A 23,264-nucleotide genomic window follows, 5' to 3' on the forward strand; every position below is an offset into this window, starting at 1 on the left:
TCTGAGCATGGTGGGAGCCAGGTGCATGTGGCTATAAGGAGGTGTAAGCAAGCTAATGCACTGGGAGACAGATGCAGGAGCAGCCTCCGCTTCCCCGGAACGAGATGCTCCATCGTGGCAGGCTGCCAGAACCACGACTGCTCCAAGACCTCGGCTCAGCATAATACAGATCGCCTGCTGGTACAAGTTCCTCCCCTTGCTCATTTCCCACTGACCACTGGAGTTCCCTGCCCTAATTTGAGGGAGGGAGGCTGGGTTGCCAGTGGCGAAAACAGCAGCCGACTTATATAAATGAGAATGTGTGGGAGGAAGGGCGCTGTGCAGGGAGTGCAGCTGGCTCGGCCTTCCATCACGTCCCTCCTCCTCCTCCTCCTCCTCCTCCTCTGCACGCCCAGCGCTGAATTATAATGCAGACAAGATGCAGAGTCAGCTCCAGCGAAACCAGTCGTGTGATGTGTCCGACAGCCCAGTGCAGAGGAATAACTTCACGCTGGAATATTGTTTACAGTCAAAATGGGATTTTGAAATAACTTCCAGCGACAGGAGGCTGCGCTCGCGTCGCGTGAGGACGTCCGGTTTGCATCGCTTCGGCTCCACCGCACCGCCGCCGAGAAACAGCTCCATCAATCCCCGCCCGCCTGTTCCCAGGAGGTGAAGCCAAAATATTCAGCAATTCATTTGTGTTGCTCATTCAGCAAAGACTTCATGTTTTACACGGGCGGCAAAGTCTCACAGGGGCCAATAGTTGTTGCAGACGGCAATGAATCAATTCATACAAGTGGATTGTTGTTCACGTTAACCAGCAGCAGCAGCAGCAGCCGAGGCGAGGCGAGCAGGAAAAACTTCAACTACACACTCACGTTGGAAAGACAAAGAGAAACAAACAGATACTCGCTCGCTGCACATTCTTGTCTTGCACTTTAAAGGGTTTATTAACAATTAATAGATCTAATAGCGGACCCGCACACAAAGGAAGATGGATTTTGAAAACCCTGAGTACTGCCCGTTATGGCTTTCTCCTCTCAGACGGGAGGAAACAATGGTTTTTCCGAAGACCTTCTTCACAATTGTCTCCTGTGACCCCTGAGGAGTTAGTGATGGTGCACAGAGTGGGTTGCGTGCTCCACACCACAGCAGTTTCTACGAGTCGTCCGTGACTCTACTGTGGCTGCTTGAGCTTTTATAATGTCTGACGTGCTGCAGTAACAGAACAGGATGTCGGCGCTGAGAAACACATGCTGGACAGATTTCGAAACCCTGATTTACACGTCGCTTTAGGAGATCAGAGCAGCAGAAATTAAGAGAAAGTTATTGCCCACGTTTAGAGTCCCAGTTGCCATGGCTGCGGTCTACGAGTGCTCACTTTGTGGATAAATGCACGTAATCGTAACAACGCACCTGTTTTGGGGTCAACGGAGAAATATGGCTGTCCTTGTAGAATACTGTAGACGATCCTGGCGCTGTTCCCGTAGGTGGGGTCGTCGGCGTCCAGCGCGACGACCTGCCACACAGACGTGCCTGAAAGAGAAGAAAACATCAAAATGATTCCCTGACAATCGCTCTCTCTCTCTCTTTGTCTCAAAGGTTTTTAAATGCAAATGACAGTAAAGTAAAGTAATTTTATCGTATAAAGGAAATGTGTTAGCAAAATCTCCAAGAAATCGTGATTTAAGCATTTCTGTGGACAAACTCTGCAGCAGCTTTAAGATGAATCAACACATTTTGTCTTAACAACTAACGACAACACAAACCTGCAGACACACTTTGCTTTAGCAGCTGGTATTACACATATCATGGTGCCTACGTACCGAGATGACATGTTGCCCTCATGTAAACATCAGATTTCATCAGTGACAACATGATGAAGCCTTCATTAAAAATCACATTATTTAATAATTACATGTAATGATGCAGTTTTGTGTACAAGGTAATTACAACTTGCAATGACCTATGTCGAAGGAAAGATCATCACGGGACATTTTACATTGAAGTTTTTGCCTTTAAATGGGAAAAATGCTTCAAGTCCAAGTTGTGTCTTTGCAAAAAATCACGACAACATCGACAAATGATCTAAAAACTTGCAGCGATGGCTCATTATTTACAGTGTTATTTAAAAATACTGTGTATGAACCAGTGTGGTTCAATTTAACACATCAAGTGTTGCTCAAACAGCATTACAGGCTTCATTAACCCATTCTAATTGCACAATGAGTGCATTGTAATTGCACTACAAGCTTATATAATGGATTAGTATATGTAGGAATCCACAGTGCGGTAATGATAGGAGACATGTATTTTTTGGGCCTGTAAATCTTCTGGACATGTGAGTTGCTGTTTTCCCTTTGGGGATTAAAATAAATTAAAATTATGTGAAACCTGCTCCACTGTGTCCGGCCGGATTTTGACTTTATTTTAAAAACAATTTTTTGGAGTGAACCTGAAGGAGCAGAGTGAAATGCCAGCCCATAATGAGCAGTGTACTCCACAGTATATTCGGGCAGTTTGAATCTGCGTCAACCTCGCGGCAGAGAACTGCACAGGGAATCATTTCAACTTAATCATTTTCTGGGTTTGGAGGCTGCGGCGGTTCTGAGTCATCTGTCTGGGAACGCTCGTTAGTCAGAGCGTCAGTTAATTGGTGAACTCTGAATCGGTCTGTTGTCACATCTTATTGCAACAATATGAATCTCAGCGTACAGACACATTCTTCTAAGAGATGCGATACACTTCAACTTGAGTATTCAAGCTCTTTATTTGTGGAACAATTGAGGTGATGGGTGCATCTCTAACAGGTCTGATGGTTCGAGACGTTGAAGGCTGAGCTCTCAGGAGTCTCCCTGTGCAAAATATGTTTCATAAACTCAAAAAGACTCAGCTGGGAGTTTGTTCTCAGGAGTTTTAAGGGTGAGGGTTGTACCACAGACTTCTGTGACCATGATTATTCAAAGGTTCTCACAAAGTGACAACAATCGAACATGGAAAACTCTAGCTTGTCGCTTGAAATCTCGGTTGGTGCTGTCATTATTGAAAATTAGACAAATCTTTGTTGGAGTTTAACACCCAACATGTGCAGACACCATGATTAGCAAAATAAACTCTTTTTGTTTAGTTTGAAAGGTTCAAAGTCTTAACGATTCATTCACTTCAAGGTTGAAACAGCAGACAGGGAGACACCTTGTCATTAGTGTCGAGTTGAGTCCTTTTTGAAAATAATCACACAAACATCTAATACTACGCAATTCTTGCAAAAACATGAAATATTAACATCCTCCTCTTTATTATAAACCGTGTCACTTCCTGTGGATCATCGACTCTCATCAGCTCCTTCAGGTTTCAATCCATCTACCTGCTCTGACCTCAGTGAACTTAGCGCTCTGACCACGGAGCAGAATGCAGTCTGTACAGAGATCAAGGCTGGTGATGGAAAGTGTTTTAAATATCAGCAGGTTCTCGTGTTCGTCCTCAGTCGGAGCCAAAGGTCGTTTCATCACCGCTTTCATTCTGTGTTGAAAAGAAAGGAACGTACTCCCTTGCTAACGAAGCAGCATCATGTCTGAGAGCTGTTGCCTCGGACTCAAAGAGCTGGAATAAGATGTCGTCTTAATGGGAGAAAAGACGTCGATACGTGGACAAGTGGCCTGTCTTCAGAAATGAAAAACAGACTTTCCTTTTGAAAGCAAAACAAAGTGTGTAATAACTTCATTTTAGAAAATATGGGCGTGTGTGGGCAATACAACTCAATTGATTGGTGCTGTATGATGGATAGCAGCGTCGACTTGAGAGGAGAACAGAGGGAGATAAATAAATAAACCCTGGATCTCCATTTGAATTCATTTGCAGAGGGTTCGACTCTTATCCACGTGTACATTAGCTCCAAGTAACATCTAATTATTCATAATTCATTATCTAAACAAGCCGCCACCATCAAACAGAGATATTCCCAGAGGGGGAAGAGTTGACAGGAAAGCAGAGCCACTATCTCCAGCACGTCCCTTCACTCCAGTTCATCAACTGGGACACATACAATGGTGCTGAGCTGACAGAGCTTTCATCTCAAGAAATATGATGGTGTAGAAGGTTTTTTTCCAAGCGTCAGATCAGCAGGCACGTGTCCAGCTGATCAATTCAAACACAGGGGAGGGGGGGAGGGTAAGAACATCACAGCCAATTAGCTGCCACACTCCCAGTCAGCCCCTTCCTGCACTTGGGAGCACCAGTATTGACGAATGTTGGGGGATTAGTGCTGTGGAGTGTGAGGACAGCTGATTGTTACAGCCGATTCGACGCCGCAGACACCCAACCGAAAAGGAGTTCCTCTAATGGGCGCCAGCAAAAGAGGGGGAGAAAGGGGGGGGAAGGGCTAATTATTTTCCCCTTCACAGTCCTTGATTTCCTCCCACGGGTCATCAGCGCTGATTGATTCTTTTTGGTGCAAACACCACGATAAAGTTTGCAGCCGACACGGAAACTTTTGAATCGAGCAGCAAGACATATCAGTCCAGCTATAACTGGACTTTTAAAATCACCAGATGCACCTCTCGTTATCTTCAGCTTCACGAGCGAGTTATAATGTTCTGAGCCATTTTATAACAGGAAGACATGTTTCTGTCTTACAGTAGCAGCACCAACCGAAAAATATAATATTCACAGGCAGCACTCCCAGAACAAATTAAGACCTACACTTGACACATCCAAGTTAGAAACCAATACACCGACTACTGAAGCTGTATGTGTGTCAGGCCTGAGCGCCGGTGAATATTCATGAGCGCAACCAGGGAGATATCGACTGTTTATAAAGGGGGGCGCCCACAGGTCTATTGGGGTTTGCATATCTAATCGGGTTTTGCACATTAACATCTTCTCGCTGCCGTTCGTTTTCTTTAATAACTTCTTCTACTTCCTTTTCAGCAGCTGACGGGATTAATACACACACACACACACACACAGGGATATAAATTGAATGTTTTCACCAAGCTGTCGAGCGCCACAGATTCACTATCTTCTAGTGCATTGGAGGTAAGAATCCCACTGACAGCAGTTTGGCCACCGCTTTGGACAACAACCTGGGAGGCTCTGTGAAATATTTTGAGTTTTAGGTTTGAGCTGCTGCGCCGAGACGGGTGGAGAAGGGCTGGCTTCTGTTCAGCCGAGCTAAAAACAGAACAGCAGAAGAAAGAAAATGAAAAATACATGGCTGCCTGCACGAGGCCGGGCAGCGGCTGTCTCCGAGGAGGTGGATAGAGGCTTTTCTTTCCACCGCGATGTGGAGGACTCCTCTGTCTCCGTGGCTGTGGAGGAACTATTGAGTGCTTTCTAAAGACCTGCCCACCCGGGGAAACCGCCACAGCGCCGCAAAACAAAGATGAAATACAGGACCCGGCGGGCTTTCGGGAGATCAGCCGTTCTGCAGAGCGCCATCACAGGAGGGACAAACCAGCGCTGCTCAGGTTAATAACATGTTTGATCCCCGTGTGCACCACTAATACCTTCCTTAGAAACATCCGGCAGCTGCTCTCGCTCAGGAGTTCACACGTAAAGCGTACCCAGGATGTAGAGTCGCAGATCTGGCTACAATGACTTTACATTACATTACATTACATTTAGCTGACGCTTTTATCCAAAGCGACTTACAATAAGTGCGTTCAACCCTGAGGGTACAAACCAAGAACAACAAGAATCAAGACAGTAAAATTTCTTCGAAATAAAGCAAAACTACAGAGTGCTATAAGTAAGTGCCATCTTAGTGCTACCAAAGTGTTAGTTTTCAAAAGTGGTTATTGTTTTTTTTTTTTTTTATTCAAGGTACAGTCGGAAGAGGTGTGTTTTTAGTTTTCGGCGAAAGATGTGTAAACTTTCAGATGTCCGGATGTCGAGTGGGAGCTCATTCCACCATTTAGGAGCTAGGACAGCAAACATGTCGTGATTTTGATGAGTGTTTAGCTCGCAGTGAAGGAGGAACGAGTCGTTTAGCTGAAGCAGAGCGGAGTGAACGTGCTGGTGTGTAGTGTTTGACCATGTCCTGGACTTTATTATAAACATGGAGAATATCTAAGAATCCATAAGAGAACAACACTCAACCAGTTCAATTAAAGCCAAGATGAGGACAGCAATCACGTGAGGGTCCGTTTACACTGCGGCTCTACTCACCCACTTCAGACATCTCCGGCACCGACGCCTCAAAGGGTCCGTCCGGAAATTTGGGTGCATTGTCATTGATGTCTTGCACTTTGATGATGAATTCCGACTTTGGTTCCAGGGCCTCCTCCGTGTAGCGGTCCAAGGCCTGTGCATGGAGGACGTAATGCGTTTTCCTCTCCCGGTCCAGGCTCTTAGTGGCGTGAATATCTCCCGTCACCTCGTCAATGACAAATATGGTCCCGGCTCCCTCGCCGCTCAGGATGTACCTGACGGATCCGTCACCTTTATCCGAGTTCGAGTGAAGCTGCGAGGGAAAACCACAGAGAGAGAGAGAGAGAGAGAGAGAGAGGGTGTGTGAGTACAGAGCAAACATAACTTCTTAGGGTTGTGTTTGATTCACGGTTTCAGAAGATGATTCGTGGCTTTTACATTTAAATTGGTTGTAGAGAACTGGTGGGAAACAGCTGCAGGTGAAAGGACTTCTACTACAGTTATGTTCATATTAGTGCAGAAACAAGTGGTGGACTCATTATCATAAAAGGAAATGTTTATTTTAAATAGCTACAATACAAGCATCAAACACTTTGTTGTTTGAGCCTGTATTTTTTACTTATCATTTCATATTTAACATCTTTTGGATCAATATTTAGCTTCACATCAATATTTATTTATCAGTTGCGACCTTATTCCAGATGAGGACATTACAGATGTTTCGATAACGCTTGACTACCAGAAGTAGTTGATTGATTTCTGAAAAAAGAAAATTGCAGTTTTAAAACTAATGTACTTTACAGAAGTGGTATCAGATGTGCACACTCGCCGATGCCCCACCCGGCATCATCTGTACTGTTAGCGTCAAGTTGATCTCCTATACTCTGATATAATCTACAAAGTGGATTTAAAATATACTATAGTTTATATAGAACTCTCCTTTGCAGCAGTACTGTGATGCTCAGACTATTCTTCAGCTTCAAAAAACTCCCAACATCCAAATCCGACATCGCTATATTGAATATTCTGCTCTCAGGCTCGACTGTACCCGAGCATCGCAGAAGAAATGCATCTTTAGAGATTAAAGTTTCGGGGTAAATCCTTACAAGACGGTTAAAGATGGCAGAGCGCTGCCTTGGTTCTCACCAGGCGAGGGAGGAATAAAGGACAGACCGAGCCACTTGTTCAGCCATAATTGATACCGAGAGGATTAGGACTTTCATGCCAATCGCTCAGCTGGGGTTGCAGTTTTAAACTTTCAAATGTATTTAACAATACCACGGAATCTTGAAACCAGGGCACCACCAGCGTTTGAACAATTTCATTTTCACCCATGAATAAAACATGTGGAGATATACTGGTTTTTTTTTTCACCACTGAGCACAACAGATCCATTTTTACTGTGCACACGCAACACTTTACATAGCGTTGGCTTTTTGTGCTTCATATTTGTAGGTGCACATCAATGAGCTGTGAATATAACCTTTGAGTTGCGTTCTGGATCCAAGAGGATTTATGCAACACACGTGCAGCAGATGAATAATTCATGGCTTGTGTGTAGCTGATATGTTCTTTCTCCCTTTGTGATATAAATATGTGCGGATGATCATGGAAGACTTTTGTTAGCAAAGCACACAGATGTATCAGGGGAGGAGAACAAAGATCAAATTGAAACTCTTATTTTCTGTTGTATGCCAATTTCTTTATATACAGTAAAATATACATCTGAGAGCAGTTCCACAAGTTTTCATGACATTGTTTACATCTGTTGGTGTCTGATGTTGCCGTGTTGTCAATTAGACGATTGTATTTGTCCACTTTTTGCAATAAAGAGTTTAGAGAAACGTGGTCTTTCTGTTTTCTAAAGACAATGTATTAACCAGTTCATTTTAAGAAGCTTTCACACGTTATTTGTGTTCAGAAAAGTCTGCATCCAACAAGGAAGATGTGAAAAACCCTGAAAACTCTGCAGAAGCCAAATGATCTGTTACCTGATTTCAAATAACAAATAAGGTACAAATAGAAACAGCAGCTACAGGTTGAGCCAAATCTTTCAAAAATTCACATTCAATTTAAAATATGTTTTGCTCGTGTAATAAATTGCAGCTGTCCTCATCTATGTGAGTCAATATTTTACATCTAACCCAATTTCTAAATCCTCAGCCGTAGATGTGCCGTTTCAACACAGCCTAATAAGTCAACAGAAATAGCAACTGAATTAATCTGGTGATTCACGATATGTTGATATTGAGCGATAATATTTTCTCCATCTAAATTACACATAGTGATTAAGATGCTGTTTTCCTGTACAAAACACAAGTGGCACACCACCCACTCCTTCATGAATCCATCTGAATTGGGACACAGTCTACTTTTACACTAACCCAAATTTAGAATCAATTAATCACCATATCGCCCGGCTTTATTTAGACCATTAACCACCGAGCCTTTTATCGACCAAAGAGCGTTACACGTTGTTTTTTTTCCCTTTCTGTCTGTTTGTTACATAATTAATCGTGATGTCAGCCCCAGCGAATTCTTCACCCGACCTCCATCACACAGCTGGGAAACGACATGACTCGGAAACGTGTATACCTATAAAGTCCATTAGGAGACATGTGCAGTGGAACATCTCAGTGAAGAAGCTTGTGTTGCCTCACCGACCCGGCGGCTCCGCCCCCAACAGCCAGGGTGTGTTTTCCATTCATTTAATATTGAGTAGAACCAAGGACGTGTGAATTTAGACAATTTTTTATTTTAAATGAAATGCAAAGCCATACACAGAGACACACGTTATGAAACAGGTTGAACACCCAAGGTCCTCAGGCCGCGTCTAATCAAAGCCTGGACTCGCAGATTAATGATTAATTAGAAAGCCTCTGTTGATTGCAAGGCTTGATGAGAGCAGACCGTCCTCTGCGTGGAAAATATCAAGCCTGTAATTACACCAGGAGTCAAAGATCCTGTTGAATCAGGTCGTTAATCAGCTGCTGAATGGAAGCAAAAGGAAACACGGCCACTAAAGGAAGAAATCAGGCCGTGTTTGCGTATCTGTGGCTGTCTGTGTGCCGGCCCAGTTACTGTGTTGACAAGGTTCGGCCCGTTTCTGCACCGGGAAATATTGTTTAGAATAGTTTGATGGTCTGAACCTGCCTATAAAACTGAATCATTTCAGTCCAGAGAGCAAAAGTTAGTACGTAAGGGCCGTTAGCTTCCACAGCTACAACGAGGATGAATCCACTTCAGTCCGGCTGCGGCCCGTAAATGGAATTTTGCCTCCGGTCAGAGTTCTAATTTAGCCGATGTCTTCCTCCGCGAGAGCCAATAAATCAAGATCGGCAAAGTGCGAAGCAATGATGCATATGGCGACTGCTGCCTGCCCAAATCTATGGGTGATAAAAGTGTCAACAGGTTGCGCGCCATTACACAAACATCCCGGGCTGAACGAGCAGCAGAGAGCAGAACAATATGAAGATACAGGAGGTTGGAAAGAGGGAGGAGTTACTGAGCGATAAGGAGGCAGCCGGATCACAAGTGTTTCCAGGCGGAGCTGCTGGGTTATAATAATAATAACAATCCAATAACACTATGTCGTGGTCGATTGTGTTGTCAGGATAGACAAACAATGTCCAGCCTTCAACTTAGAGCTCTCGGTGGTTTAAACTCTTGTCAAAGCAAAACTATGCAACTTTCTTTTCTTTGAATAGAAACTTCAGAAACAGTCTGATATTTTTCGTTGAATATGGAGAATGTTTCACCCTGAACGCCTGGTCTGTGTAACCTTCGTGAGTGGGTACGAAGTTGAAGAGTAAAGCTGAGTGATGTTTATCTCTTATATTCAGAAGGAAACTTTTTAAAAGATGAAGGACTCTAAACAGAGTTCGGTGGATTTGTTGAAGCTGTAGCTCTTCTGGTTCAGGAAGCCGAGGATTTTGGGTAATATCCACTTTCAGCGAGTAGGACTATTCAATCAGGGTTTTATCTCTAGAACAGAACATATAAATCTTTTGGACCGACAGAATGAATCACCACATGTTGCTCAATACAAGTTAGATATTGTTTATTTTAGTAATTACTGTCTTGCATGATATATATTGTTTATTGATTATTTGATTTCCAGGAACTTGTATGTGACGAATGTAAACCCTTTGGAATGAGCTGGTTTATGATCTGATCTTCATAAGCAGACAATCACAATGTGCTAGCACCATTAGCAACGCAATAACAATCTTCTTTATTGAACAGACCTGAACATCTGCAGTGCTGCAGAACCTTTGGATTTAATAACAGTCCGAACCTCCTCTGGCAGCGATAACACACGAGAGCTGGAGCTCGCTGCCGATCCGATCTGCACAATGTTCAGGAGGAATTGCACCATTCCTCCTGTGGAACAGCTCAGTTCAGACGTGCTCTGATGGTGTTTCCTGTGAACAGCTCTCTGAGGTCACTCTCTAGTTTCTCTATTGGGTTAAAGGCTCAGGGTCTGATAGGGTCAACCCCGAAAAGGCGGATTCGTTTGTTGGAAATCATTCTGTATTACATTTATTTCATTGTTTACTGCAGCATAAATTTGAGAATTAATTTCTATCCATGATGATGAACAGCAGCCCAGGTCCAGAGGAAGCAAACGAGCCCCAAATCACGACTCTCCTTCCATCCGACCGCCTGATTTGGATGATATTTCCATTTACACTTCACACACTATTCCACCATAGTTTCATCAATCCACAGTTTCATTGTTGAGGGTTAAGTTGACAAACGTGACGTGTTTTTGAAGAGAGACGTCTTCTTCCTGATTAGCATCAACCAGCTCTGTATTATCTTGAGCCTGAAGTTGCTTCTCGGGCTGGTTTTAACCTCACTGAGCGTTTCTGCGTGAGGTCTTTGGAGACATCTCAACCGGACGCCCACTTCCAGGGAGAGAAGCCACAGACCAAAACCTTTTTTCCCTTTCATTCCGAGCTTGTCTCTGTAACTGTGGACTGATGAATATTTAAACCCGTTGAAATCACTTCCAGCTTTATGCAAATCAACATTTCTTGGTCGCGAGTCTTCCCGAGATGTGTGAGGAAGGTTTCACGTCAGCAGTTGCTTGTAAAAGTCGATAACACTCTGAAATAGACCTCCTATCGTTAATGATCTATTTCCACCCACCGCGTATTATTTATTAAACATAGCAATTTGATCCAGATAATGTGCGCTGCCAATATTCCATGGGACCTGGGCTCTTCAGCAGCACTTTGCACATGTGCTCAGGTCACAGTCAGTTATTACCGGCACTCAGAGCAATGAGTCACAAATTGAACTTCATTGTTCGGTCTGAGTTTGTGTCGCTCAGGCAACGCGGTCACTGCCATAATATGCTTTGCCAATAAACTGATGTAGAATCTATAATCTTTGTAGAAGGCAACTTTATCTTATGGCAGCTTCACCGTATTTTATCATCAATCGATTAACTGGTCAAAATAAATATCTGTAGATGTCACGTTGGGATTTAGTACAGATCCTTTCCACCATTTTATAGAAGATCCATACATCCATCGGTCGATTTCCTCACTCAAGCCTGCAGACGATGAAGTCTCCAATTATCCAGTAAAATAACGAATAGTGAATAAAAGGGTAGAGACAAGAAGCTGAGGTATTGATACAAGTTTATGGATCTAATAGTGATAGATACTTGATATACTCCCCCGGCTGTGAGGAGAGAGCTCTGATGTTTACTGACCATCTGTGACTGTTGGATGCCAGAGGACAGCAAAGAGATGAGAGGGGGGGGGGGGGTTATACTTCACTACTTTAGTCAGAGCTGATATGAACAGAAACAGGCCGAGGGTGAACTTCTGTCACATGATTTTTTTAAACACGAGGCTCAATTTCTCTGCTGCTGTTGCGGTTTCTCAGCTCCGGGATATTTTATTTATTCTTCATTAATTTTGATCATACAGAAAATGTAATGACTCTCCCGCCTGTCGTAGGTAGTGTGTGGTCATTTAGTTAATCTGCAGATATGAGCTTTAACATCAGGACTAGTGTCCGGTAGTGGTGGGGGAAAAAATCGATTCTGTTCAGTATAGCAATATTTTGCGCCCGCGATTATATCGATACTTTAGCACAAACTATTGCAATATTTAAAAAAAAAAATATATGTAACAGCTCCTGGCTGGCAAAGCATGACGAGGAGAGTTTCGGAGTTTAAAAGATACCTAGTGTGTATGTGGAAAGGATGTTCTCCACTGCAAGAGATATAGTAACGGCCCAGAGGAACTTTAACATCTGAGCATGTTGACCAACTCCTTTTTCTGAACAAAAATGCCAATATTCCCAAATTATTTTAACATTTTGGGTCATGACCTTGCAGGTCTCAATTTGATTGAAGCTCTAGGTTCCTCTTATTTATATGATTGAGCTCAGTGTTCATGTGAGAGGTCTCCTATTCAGAAAATAATTACAAAGGTCCTGTGTCCTGAATGTTCAAGGACAAAGTTTTTGCACTTCAGTTAATGTGTAGAAGACAATGTTGTTCACAGAATTAAATGTGACATTTGAAGTGAGTTGAGCAGTCTTATTTTCCTCATTTTTTGTAATGCCTTTGAATAATATGGGGGACATGAATCGCAATATATCGCAGAATCGAATCGCAATACTATTGAATAGTCACATTTTTGCCAATTCCCACCCCTAGTGTCCGGCCAATACAATCGACGAAGAATGGAAATATCTGATGAAGGTGAATCAGGACCTCGGCCACCGTGTGGTTTGATCGTCCCCCCCCCCCGCTCAGACTTAGAAGAATCCTTTCCCTCCACAAGATATCACAACAAGGGATTGTCTTTTATCTCCCGGTCTCATGGGCGACTTTATTAAAGACTAGTGGAATAGATGACTGGCATGTGGCTGGCGGCTGGCAGCTGGCAATGCATTTCTGAGGACTTTAAAGAGATCAGCAGAGTCTGGGGGCTTTGGAGTCGCCGGCGAAAAAGAAAACACTCCACAATCTCAAGGTGAACCTCACTTATAATTCCATCACGTCGCCCAGAGGAGCAGCTGGATCTCGACTTTGTTTCGTCAGCAACCTGCGTGGCTCCGGTGTTTTCTGGCTCCGTGTGCTCATTGTGTGAAAAGTGGCCTTAAACTGTGTTCACGAGCTAATTGGTGCTTACAGCCCGACAGTTTATCTTTGGCTGTGTTGTACCACTTGTCAGGTGTCTAAGTCAATTAGGGAGAGAGAGAGAGGAGATTTGAGGAGGAGAAGAATCCTTTTAACCCGAGAGGAATCCACCGACCCGACGCCATCGCTGCAACATTTCACTGGTGGTTTCTATTCTACCTGGGAGCCGGAGCTGGGTAAATATAAAACAGCTGCAGGGTCACAAGAGGAATCAGACCAGAGCTGAAACATGTGATTAGAGTTAGTTTCACATCCAGTGAGTCAGAGTTGATGGAAAATTATCTATCGAGAGTGGAATTTACACCGATACGAATCAGTAAATATACCTTTACTACAAAAAGATCAGAGAACAACATAACAAGGTTTTTGCTCCTATGAAAATAAACTAGTAGGTCCAATTTTCTCTTGTATGTTTTTCATATAAGCCACTACTGGGTTCTACTGCATCATGCACATATATTTAATATTGAATGTATTTATATTTGTGTGAAATGATCTCAACAAGCTGCCACACATTGGACATTAACTGCCCACTAGAGTCGTTACATATTTATGTTTTCACTAACTTTGAATTTCTTACTAAGTAAATACAGATTTAAAATAGGATGTTATTATTATTACCAGCTTATAAATATGGCTAAGTTGATTAAGTTTATCTTTGGCTGTGTTGTACCACTTGTCAGGTGTCTAAGTCAATTAGGGAGAGAGAGAGGAGATTTGAGGAGGAGAAGAATCCTTTTAACCCGAGAGGAATCCACCGACCCGACGCCATCGCTGCAACATTTCACTGGTGGTTTCTATTCTACCTGGGATTCAGTGCTGGGTAAATATAATACAGCTGCAGGGTCACAAGAGGAATCAGACCAGAGCTGAAACATGTGATTAGAGTTTCACATCCAGTGGGTCAGAGTTGATGGAAAATGATATGTCGAGAGTGGAATTTACACTGATACGAATCAGTAAATATACCTTTACTACAAAAAGATCAGAGGACAACATAACAAGGTTTTTGCTCGTATGAAAATAAACTAGTAGGTCCAATTTTCTCTTGTATGTTTTTGTATAAGCCACTACTGGTTTCTACTGCATCATGCACATATATTTAATATTTAATGTATTTATATTTGTGTGAAATGATCTCAACAAGCTGCCACACATTCGACATTAACTGCCCACTAGAGTCATTACATATTTATGTTTTCACTTACTTTGAATGTCTTACTTTAGTAAATACAGATTTAAAATGGGATGTTATTATGATTACCAGCTTATAAATATGGTTGCATAATTAGTAAATATTAATACGTAAATAAACACAAATAAATGATCCATATTGGAATTTAAGAATTCTAAATGAAGAACTGCTGCATTTTGTTAATGTTTGAGTCGCATTAAAATAAATTAACTGAAGTAAACTGGACCAAATATCAATTCATGATCTAATTTACATAATCGCCACTGAACCTGTTCACCCGTCAGCAGCTGAAACGTTCGTCTCCATTCAGCGGCCAGAAAAAACAAAATGGAGCAGCGTTAACTCCTGATTTAGTCATAACAATCGTGCCAATTACTCAGTCGCTGCCAAATCCTTTTATTTTCCTGCTGCACAGACGGATCCGTGATCATCATCCAAACGGCTCAGGAGCGTCTGCAGCTCAAATCCACTCGTGTCCCTTTGCAGGTTCGAGGCAAGAAAACTCCTGAAACTACTGGAGAACTTCAACAGAGCAGCGAAAATACCAACTTTTGGGTTCAGGACTACACAACATGTAACACAATCTTCCTGATTACACACGGGCCCGGCTGCAGACACACTCTGCTGAGTCCCATCCTGATGCTTTATTAGCAGCTACACAACTTGACCTTCATCTATTCTGCGCCTCCACTTGTTTTCGCTCCTCAAATGGCTTTGTCCTTTCCGTGGTGCAGATCCTGATAATGTATGTGCCTGGTTGGAACTGCATTACTGCTGAACGCCATTTGTAATCACTCGGTGGCGTTCGCCGCTCAGATCCACGTAATGTATGTGCCTCGCCAGCCTGGTTTGATCGGAGAGGACGCCGCTTTGCCGCGGTTGTGTCCGAGTTGTGTGTGTGTTTACTACACGTTTGTCTGGTTGGTGCACGTGTCTTCTCAGGGATGACGTGCACTGAGCTCCTGCAGCCACGTGCACACGCTACAAATAGCCCCTCTTTGTTTATCTGCGTGTTCTGGATCGTGCTTTGACAACTTCCTCAATCCGACCGGGCAGCAGCTGCGGTGACATTTTACTTTCAGATGTTTTCCTCCTGAAAGATTCATCAGAGCTGCTTCGCTGTGATGTTGGACCCAAGGCCGGCGCTCGGATGGGAGCGGGCGATGGGAGTCGGGGGGGCGAGAGGAGTCGGAGGAGGAGAAGCAGCGATGAGCAGAGACGTGCCCGAGCTGATGATCAGAGCCTGGGCTTCATATTTGCAATTAGCGAAGGGGGAGGGGGTGGGTTCGTTTTTTGTGATTAAATCTCAGCTCTTCTACTTCACTCGAGAGGACTTAATCACTTTTTATGTGGGCATGCTTGATTGTCTGATTATCACCACATATCACCAATCAACTCCTCTGAGCACCCCCCCCCTCCCCCCCTCCTTCTCCTCCATTGATTTGTTACAGTCACAGTAAACCCTGATGATGGAACGCCAGCCTAATGACCATACATCAACAGACAGTGATGAGTGGGGGGGGGGAGCTGCAGACTGATGCTCATCACAGAGATCCGCCCTAATAGTTGTGTCCTCTACTTTGACATCTGCAGAAGAGGAAGAGGAAGGGGGGGGGGGGTGTGTGGAATGAATTGTGGTCTTCCCAGCAGGATGGTTGACTTCTTGATGTGCAGTAATGAGATTATTAGGGTTTTGCGGATGCGACTCTCGACACTGGTTTTTAAATGGCTCTGCCTCTAACTGCTGCTAAAACCCTAACATTAGTATGAGACGGGCGTGAGGGCGTCGGCTTCTGGGAAAACATGACGTGTCTGCCAGCGAGCGGGGGGGGAAAGGTTTAGTCTCAAGTGTCTGAACGCCGCTAATTTGTTTGAGCATTCCAGCCAGAAGACAGAGGAACGCACTTTTGGAAATGACGCACGCTCCTGAACACACAGCTGACGTGTGTGTGTGTGTGTGTGTGTGTGTGTGTGTGTGTGTGTGTGTGTGTGTGTGTGTGTGTGTGTGTGTTTTTATAATGCGGTTGTGGGAGTGAAGGATGTTAAACTGTAATTCACCTGGCTCAGCTTTGTGATTTCTCCTTTGTATCAAGGACGCAGCAGCACAGAAACATTTCTATCCTCTGACCGTACATTACTCACTGAATCATTCTGATAGCTATTCTTTGTTTGAAGATTCAAGTCTGAAGCTACTTCTCTTAGAGGTAGTAAAAGGGTTTTTCAGTCTTTCAGCTGATGTTTTGGTTTAATAATCACCAATTTCACTGTTTGGTCCCGATCATGGCAAAACCATTATCAATTATCTGTCAACCAGTATTAACCTCACAGACATATCAGTATTGGGTCTTTAATACAACTTATAGCTACTTATACTATATATTTATACACTTTCTTACTAACATGACAGTTAAATTGTGATATATCAAGACTCAATGTCATATTTTTTTGACATAATGGTTTTGGATTTGTTTTATATTGACTGAATATTACAGATTACTTTACTTTACTTTACAGATTTGATTTTTGCTCCTTTGTTGGAGGTTTGAAACTCCTCATGAGCAGAGAACTTTGTTTCCAGATGTAGCTGCAGATGTTCTCCAGTGCTAAATCCCCTTGTATGATAATTCTCCAGTTCTGAACAGCAGCCTCAAGAAGTCTTTAAAACTCAAACATGACTAAAACCAGAAAACATGGAGTAAATAAATCTGTTTGCAGCTTCTTAAATGAGAGGATTCACTTTAGTTTTTCTGTTCCAACATTATTCTGAATAGAATTTCTCCAGTTTTTTGGACTGACAGGGTGAATTAGCATAAAGCGTGGAGGTGTATCATTTATTCACTGTGTTAAGTGTTTCTGCTTCTCTGTCGGCCTTGAAACTGCATCGCTCTAAAAATACCACACGCCGGCTGTGAACGGTTCCTCAGCACGCTGCACAGAACACACGCCTCAGATCCGGTGTCTTCTCTTTGTGATCTGTTGCTTGTGGTCACTCGAGGTTCCAGAAGGTCGATACTGACCTTGACTCTTTCTGAGGTGCAGCTGTTTGCTATTGGATGGATCGGACGTTCTTATGTAAGCAACAGAGGAGGCCAATGATTTGAGGATTTTATGCTGGAATACTACGATTAATAAAGTATTTTATTCTTCTGTGCTGTTTTCTACACTGTGTGCATTTTATTTTGTGTGATTGCATGAGAGCCGAGGATTTTACAGACAATTTTGCACCACAGCAGTCTCTCTCTCTCTCTCTCTCTCATGCTATCTGAAGACAAGGCTTTGAGCTCTGGGAAAGTGCCACAGGCTTTGCTAAGTATTTTTCTTAATTACCACATTAATCAAAAGAGTAATTAAACGAGAGCTTTGCTTGTAGCCCCACATGTAAACAATGACACTCTTCCTCACATATGTGCACATCTCATCCTCGTTAAAGCTTTTTTTCCATCAGTTGGTATTTCCACTGTTTTCCGGATGCTTCTCTTTTCCAGAAACTTTGTATTTCATGTGACACCAGAGTGGTTTAAAAACTGAGAAGAATCCAGTTTGCACTTCAGCTCTGTTTTTTTGTTTCATCTTCCTCTCCCACTGTGGAGTTATTACTGTAAATACAACAAGACAGTTGCCTGATTCTGTCACAGCCTAATCCATTTTTAGATGCGAGAATAAAACATTCGGGTTCCTTTTCTTAGAGGTTGCAACTTTGCTCTGCATATTAACACAGGATAAGACGAGAGGATGTTCCTCCCCATTCTGTCAAATCCCAATGTATCTTAGCAGCAGCCAGAAACCAGAAGATGGTTCACTTTGTGGGTTTCTGACCGAGGATCTGTTTCTGTTTAACAAACAGCCGCAGACAGTTCACCGCAGCTCACACTCAGAGGCAGAGTTTGGCGGATTTGCATGCGTCTTCTGAAAATTACAATCCTGTCTGTAACCTGCCGGAATCTCCTCAGAGCGCCACGCTGAGCGGAGTGACGTGAAGACATCCACACCTCCCATCGGGAGAGTGGCTTGTCTCCTGTCTGCTTTCTGGACGAGCCCTGTCCCCTGCCGAGCATTTGCGTCTCACTCATGCACGAAGCTGTCATTTCCCAAATGCATCCGCCCCCCCCCCCCAGAAAGGTGTCACTGGGGATTATGGGACATCTCAGGGGGATTAAACATGTTCTTGACAGACTGGCCGCTTCACTTATCCCCAGAAGTTCCTTTATGCGAGAGGATCGGTAAAGAGAGCACGGAGCCTTCCCATGTCGTATATACTGTGGGATGGAAGTGTCCTGTTTGACCTTGCAAAGCCACAATTAGAATTATATTTCGAAACTTCACATCTTATTATGAAAAGTCTGTTTTAAAATGTCATGTTTTTCTGATGAAAGCAATTATCCCTGAAGTGGTGATGTCCATTTGCAGCTCGCTAATGTCCAGAGTTTTTAATCAAGCAACGGGAGGACGTACAAAAACATTACAGAGCTGTACGAGCAGAGTGCATTAATGATCCTCCTCCTCCTCCTCCTCCTCCTCCTCTCCTGTCTAATTAAGGGTCATTCTGTCTCCTGGCCACATTAGGACACAGCACACCCGTCCCAACCCACATAATTAAATGTTTTTTCTCTGCGAACCATCTGGAGACCTCATCTCTTTAAACATGCATGTCAAATTGATTCCTTAATAATGTTTATGTTTCTTCTCAGTGCTTTATTATCATCCAGGATTAGCTGTTTATGTTTACTCTGCTTTCATCAGCGGCAGCGGCAGCAGCATCCCCACCACACACACACAAACACACACACACACACACAGAGAGACACACACACACACACACAAACACACACACACAGACACACACACACAGAGAGAACAACAACACCCTTAAGGTAGGAGAGGAGCAGATCAGCCGAGCAGCCGGCAAACCAAACAACCTGAACTTCAAAGCAGTGGATGAATTTAATGTTGGAATAAGAACGTCTGTCACCGTTAGTGCATCGGTAAAAATAAGAAGGGAATCTTTGTGTTGTCTGATACTCGGGACACATTGTCTCGTACACGCTGAGGGATTGTTTTTGTTGCCGTTGTGGGAATTTAACGGTTCATTCATGCGTCAAATAATATTAGCAAAAACATGCCTCACCAGTAAATAGCCTTTTCTTCACGAGGTTTATTCAAAAACCGACCTATAAGGTGATATTTGCTCACGTTGTGTGTTTTCCTTTTCTTCCCTCGCACCTTTTTCCCCCCCGAGCGTCGTCCCTGCTTCTTTCATTTTCCCTTCAAAACGCCACTGTTGTTGAAATACAGACATGCGTGCAGTCAGAGGGGCGTCCTGCCTTTCTCCTTCTCTTTCTCTCTGAGTGCAGTTGAGGGGATTAGTCTTCGCCTGAGTGCCTGGAATAATGATCACCGCAGCGGAGAAATACATTTTCACATTTCAGGAGATAAGGGCAGGCAATCTGCAAGCAGAGGACTTAACCAGCTCCCGGTGGCTTATTGTGGAGCTAACAGAAAAGTCACCGCGGCCGACAGCCACGCGGCACCGTCACCTCTGCAGAAGCACGGAGAACACCCACTGCTTCCCGTCGCCCGTCACTCCGGAATGACACGGAAATCACATCCAGAGAAGAATTCACACCATGACATTCTATGTATGGACCCCTGCTCAGTTTCTCTTTCAGTGCTGGTTCTTGTTTCTACAAAGAGATCAGATCTGGGACCATTTCCCAAAGAGAAACCAAATCTGATATTTCAGTTCAAAGACAGCTTGACGTAAGGGCCACTCTCACTTTCAATCTTAATCCACTCTCGTGTCCTCGGCTTCCCGGAGAGGCCGACCTGCTGAGAGACTTCTTAACTACAGAGAATTAAACATTTTCTTGGACATTATCATGAGAGGAACCTCGGTCGGATTTTGTAAAGACAGAAAGGAAACACAAACACCTTGACAAATGAGAGCAGAATTTCCACATCAGAGGAGGCAGAAGCGTGTACAATGCCAACGTGGCAGTCTACCTCACTGGAACAGCTTGTTCCTGCTGTAACCCACTTCTCAATAAACAAGAGGAGAGACAAAAAATGCCAAGTAAGCTGTTCAAAAGCAAGTTCCCTGCATGGGAATCAAACGATTTTTTTAGTTTTTCTTTGCAGTGGAAGTCTGTAAATTCCTACCTTTCCCACATACTGTGCTTTCGGTCCCATGTGTTCTTCTAAAACAAAGAACTGGTTCCAGATCCAGCCACGCTTGGGTCTGTGGTGCACCTCCAACTCCCCGTTGGCCAGTCTGCTCTGGTTTCTGGACGGCACCCTGGAGGGGGCGCGGGGGGCCGCACCATAGCACCTCTGGATGAAGCAGAGGCACACCAGGAAGGGACAGATACACGAGGTGGCGGATATCCTCATGGCGGCGAGCGCTTTTGTAAAGTTATCCCTGTATTCCGAGGTGGAGAGGTCCTGCCGCCACCACCGCCACAGCCACCGCCACTGGCCACCGCTGCAGGTCGGGGGTGTGGTCCAGGATCGAGAGAGGATCTAAATCCAAACCAGGAAAACCGTGGTTCCGGTAGCTCCTCTAAGGTTCATGGCCCAAAAGCCGAAGGTTTATCAAAAAAGCAAAGAAAAGAGAAAAAGATGCGTTTACATTATGGAATTTCCCCGGCTGTGAGACGCTCCGCCAAAAAAAAAACCCGGACGTGAACTTCTGGTGAGTTCTACCGAGAGCAGAGGTTAATCCCTGGAGCCATTCTGGATTTCCTGGGCGAGAGAGAGAGAGACAAGGGGAGAGAGAAACACACAGTTAGAGATTAATGTGACGGATATAAGAAGCTAAATGTCCGCTAATTCCCTCCAATTAAATTGCAACTCATGAATTCCTTTCAGATGAGGACGTGCACTTCAAACTGTCGGAAAAAAAATCCCTGCTTCAGTATTCCAGCCATTTTTGTTCCCCTCCATTATGCAGGGTGACACAAACTAGTTTGGACTTGAGGAGTTATTGCTATTAAAAGAGGCCGTCCGTGCCCATGAGGTCACCGCAGTGTTTGGTGACTGATGCAGACACGTGAGGTCAGAGTCACGTATCACAGCAGAGCAGCGTCCGGCCCTGGAACTCAAAGGATGAGCTGGCTTCATTAAAACATATCTGGGGAAGGAGCATTTGGATGTTTTAACATGAGCAGAGGGGGGGGGGACTGCCAGGCTTAGTGTGCGCCGCGGCACGGTGAATAATCAGTGTGGCGGGAAGAAATACATTTACTACGATAAGCGCAGACATCAAGCCACTCAGACGTGGAGCGGAGGGTGATTCTCAGAACGCACTGGGATGGAAAAGACAGAGGGAAAACAGTTTTTCTAAATCAAAATTGTATATTGAAGGTGGCATTGAAGTAGTAAAAAAATAACCGCGAGCTGTGTCGGGTTCCCGTGTTAGCGAGCACTCGAGTGGAGCTCGCCCGGCGCCGCCTTTGCATTAAACGTGCATCGCACCCCTGCAACTCCACGGAGGCATTACAGAGAGTTAGATGTTGTTTAAGTGCTGCTGTTCACTTATTTTCCTTTTCTGATGAGAGAAAAAATGCATCATTTGACCTTGCTGCTCCGAGACGCCTTTCGATGTGATTTAACATCGACTCTGAGTCTCATTAAAGTTGCTGTGCAGGAAGATTAGACGTCTTCCTTCAGATCAGAGCACGTCGAGGTGGAAACAGCATCGGTAGTAAAAAGAAAACACATAATACTGCGACACGACTCCACCAGGCTCTGGTGATCACACTTTAAAACAGCCGTGCACCTGCTGGGTGACAAATTATTCTCCTCTCAAAGAGCTTTCAGCCGTGTTGACTGTGTGATAAACACATCGACCCATTGTTATTACCAGGGCTCCCCCTGAAAGTCACAGATGAAACCATCAGACTCCTCAGTGGACCGAGATTCCTCTGGTTCTGAGGACATCACGGTTCCCTGAAGTCCCTGCAGAGTTTCCCACTGCCTCCTGTTGTCTCGTCTGCTTGAAGCAGCAGCACGGCTCCATTGTTAAGAGGTTAATGAAAACGTGAAGCTTTCATTTATTTCCAGGCAAAAACTATTTGAGCAGAAACAAATATTTAATAACGAAGATTTTGACTATTTATCTTAAAAGCTACAGAGACATAACTGATACTAACATGTCGTTCAGAACGACCACGACACCGACTGACTGGTCCGACCAAGAAGTTGGATCTATTTTTAGAAAATTACCAAACTAATTCAAAATCCAAATAGTTTATTCCTTCACTAAACTTTTTACATTTCTACATCAGGCTCAAACTCTTTGTCAGAACCCAAAGGATCCTCGATGAAATGGATAGAGGAAATGTTACCGGACCAACAGATAGTGGGAGTCACAGAGTTAGTGGGGTAAATAACACTGGACAAACAACAATCTCTTTTCACTGATTCCCACCAGCTGATGTAGGTCTCAGGTGCAGCCCATTGCTCCAGATGAGCTGGGGAACCTGTGACCTGGATTCTGATCTCCACATGATGCCACAGCAATGTGCTAATAAGAGGTTTAGATAGTTTCTTGGCTCAATGCAGACTTGGATCAGGGGTAAAAACATGATACAGTCTTATGGAGAAGGAGACCACTTCTGTTTCAGTGGAAGGGATTCATACGTTTTGGGTAAATAATAAAAATTGACATTTTAGCCCATTTTTCCTAAGTAATCACAATAAGAAGAGGAAGTGACTACACGCTGGAGTGGTGACTCGCAGCAGGAGAGCGGGTCGGATGTTCAAAGTGCTGCGGAG

At 43.9% G+C, this 23,264-nt stretch overlaps 1 protein-coding gene across 2 annotated transcripts in view; it reads right to left on the bottom strand.

Moving 5' to 3' along the window:
- The window catches only part of LOC133026853 (cadherin-18), a 55,166-nt gene extending 34,287 nt beyond the window's left edge, over nt 1–20,879 (bottom strand). The window contains exons 1-3 of one of the 2 annotated variants that reach the window (XM_061093832.1): nt 20,649–20,879; nt 6,148–6,442; nt 1,399–1,518 (exon numbers count right to left, since the gene is read on the bottom strand). In XM_061093832.1, the coding sequence (XP_060949815.1) occupies nt 1,399–1,518; nt 6,148–6,442; nt 20,649–20,879 (646 nt within the window). The remainder of the gene's footprint in view (nt 1–1,398; nt 1,519–6,147; nt 6,443–20,648) is intronic. The other variant, XM_061093833.1, reaches the window with a different exon arrangement.
- Between the last annotated feature and the right edge of the window lie 2,385 nt (nt 20,880–23,264).

Source organism: Limanda limanda, chromosome 20, assembly GCF_963576545.1.
Source record: "Limanda limanda chromosome 20, fLimLim1.1, whole genome shotgun sequence".
NCBI classification, from domain to species: Eukaryota; Metazoa; Chordata; class Actinopteri; order Pleuronectiformes; family Pleuronectidae; genus Limanda; species Limanda limanda.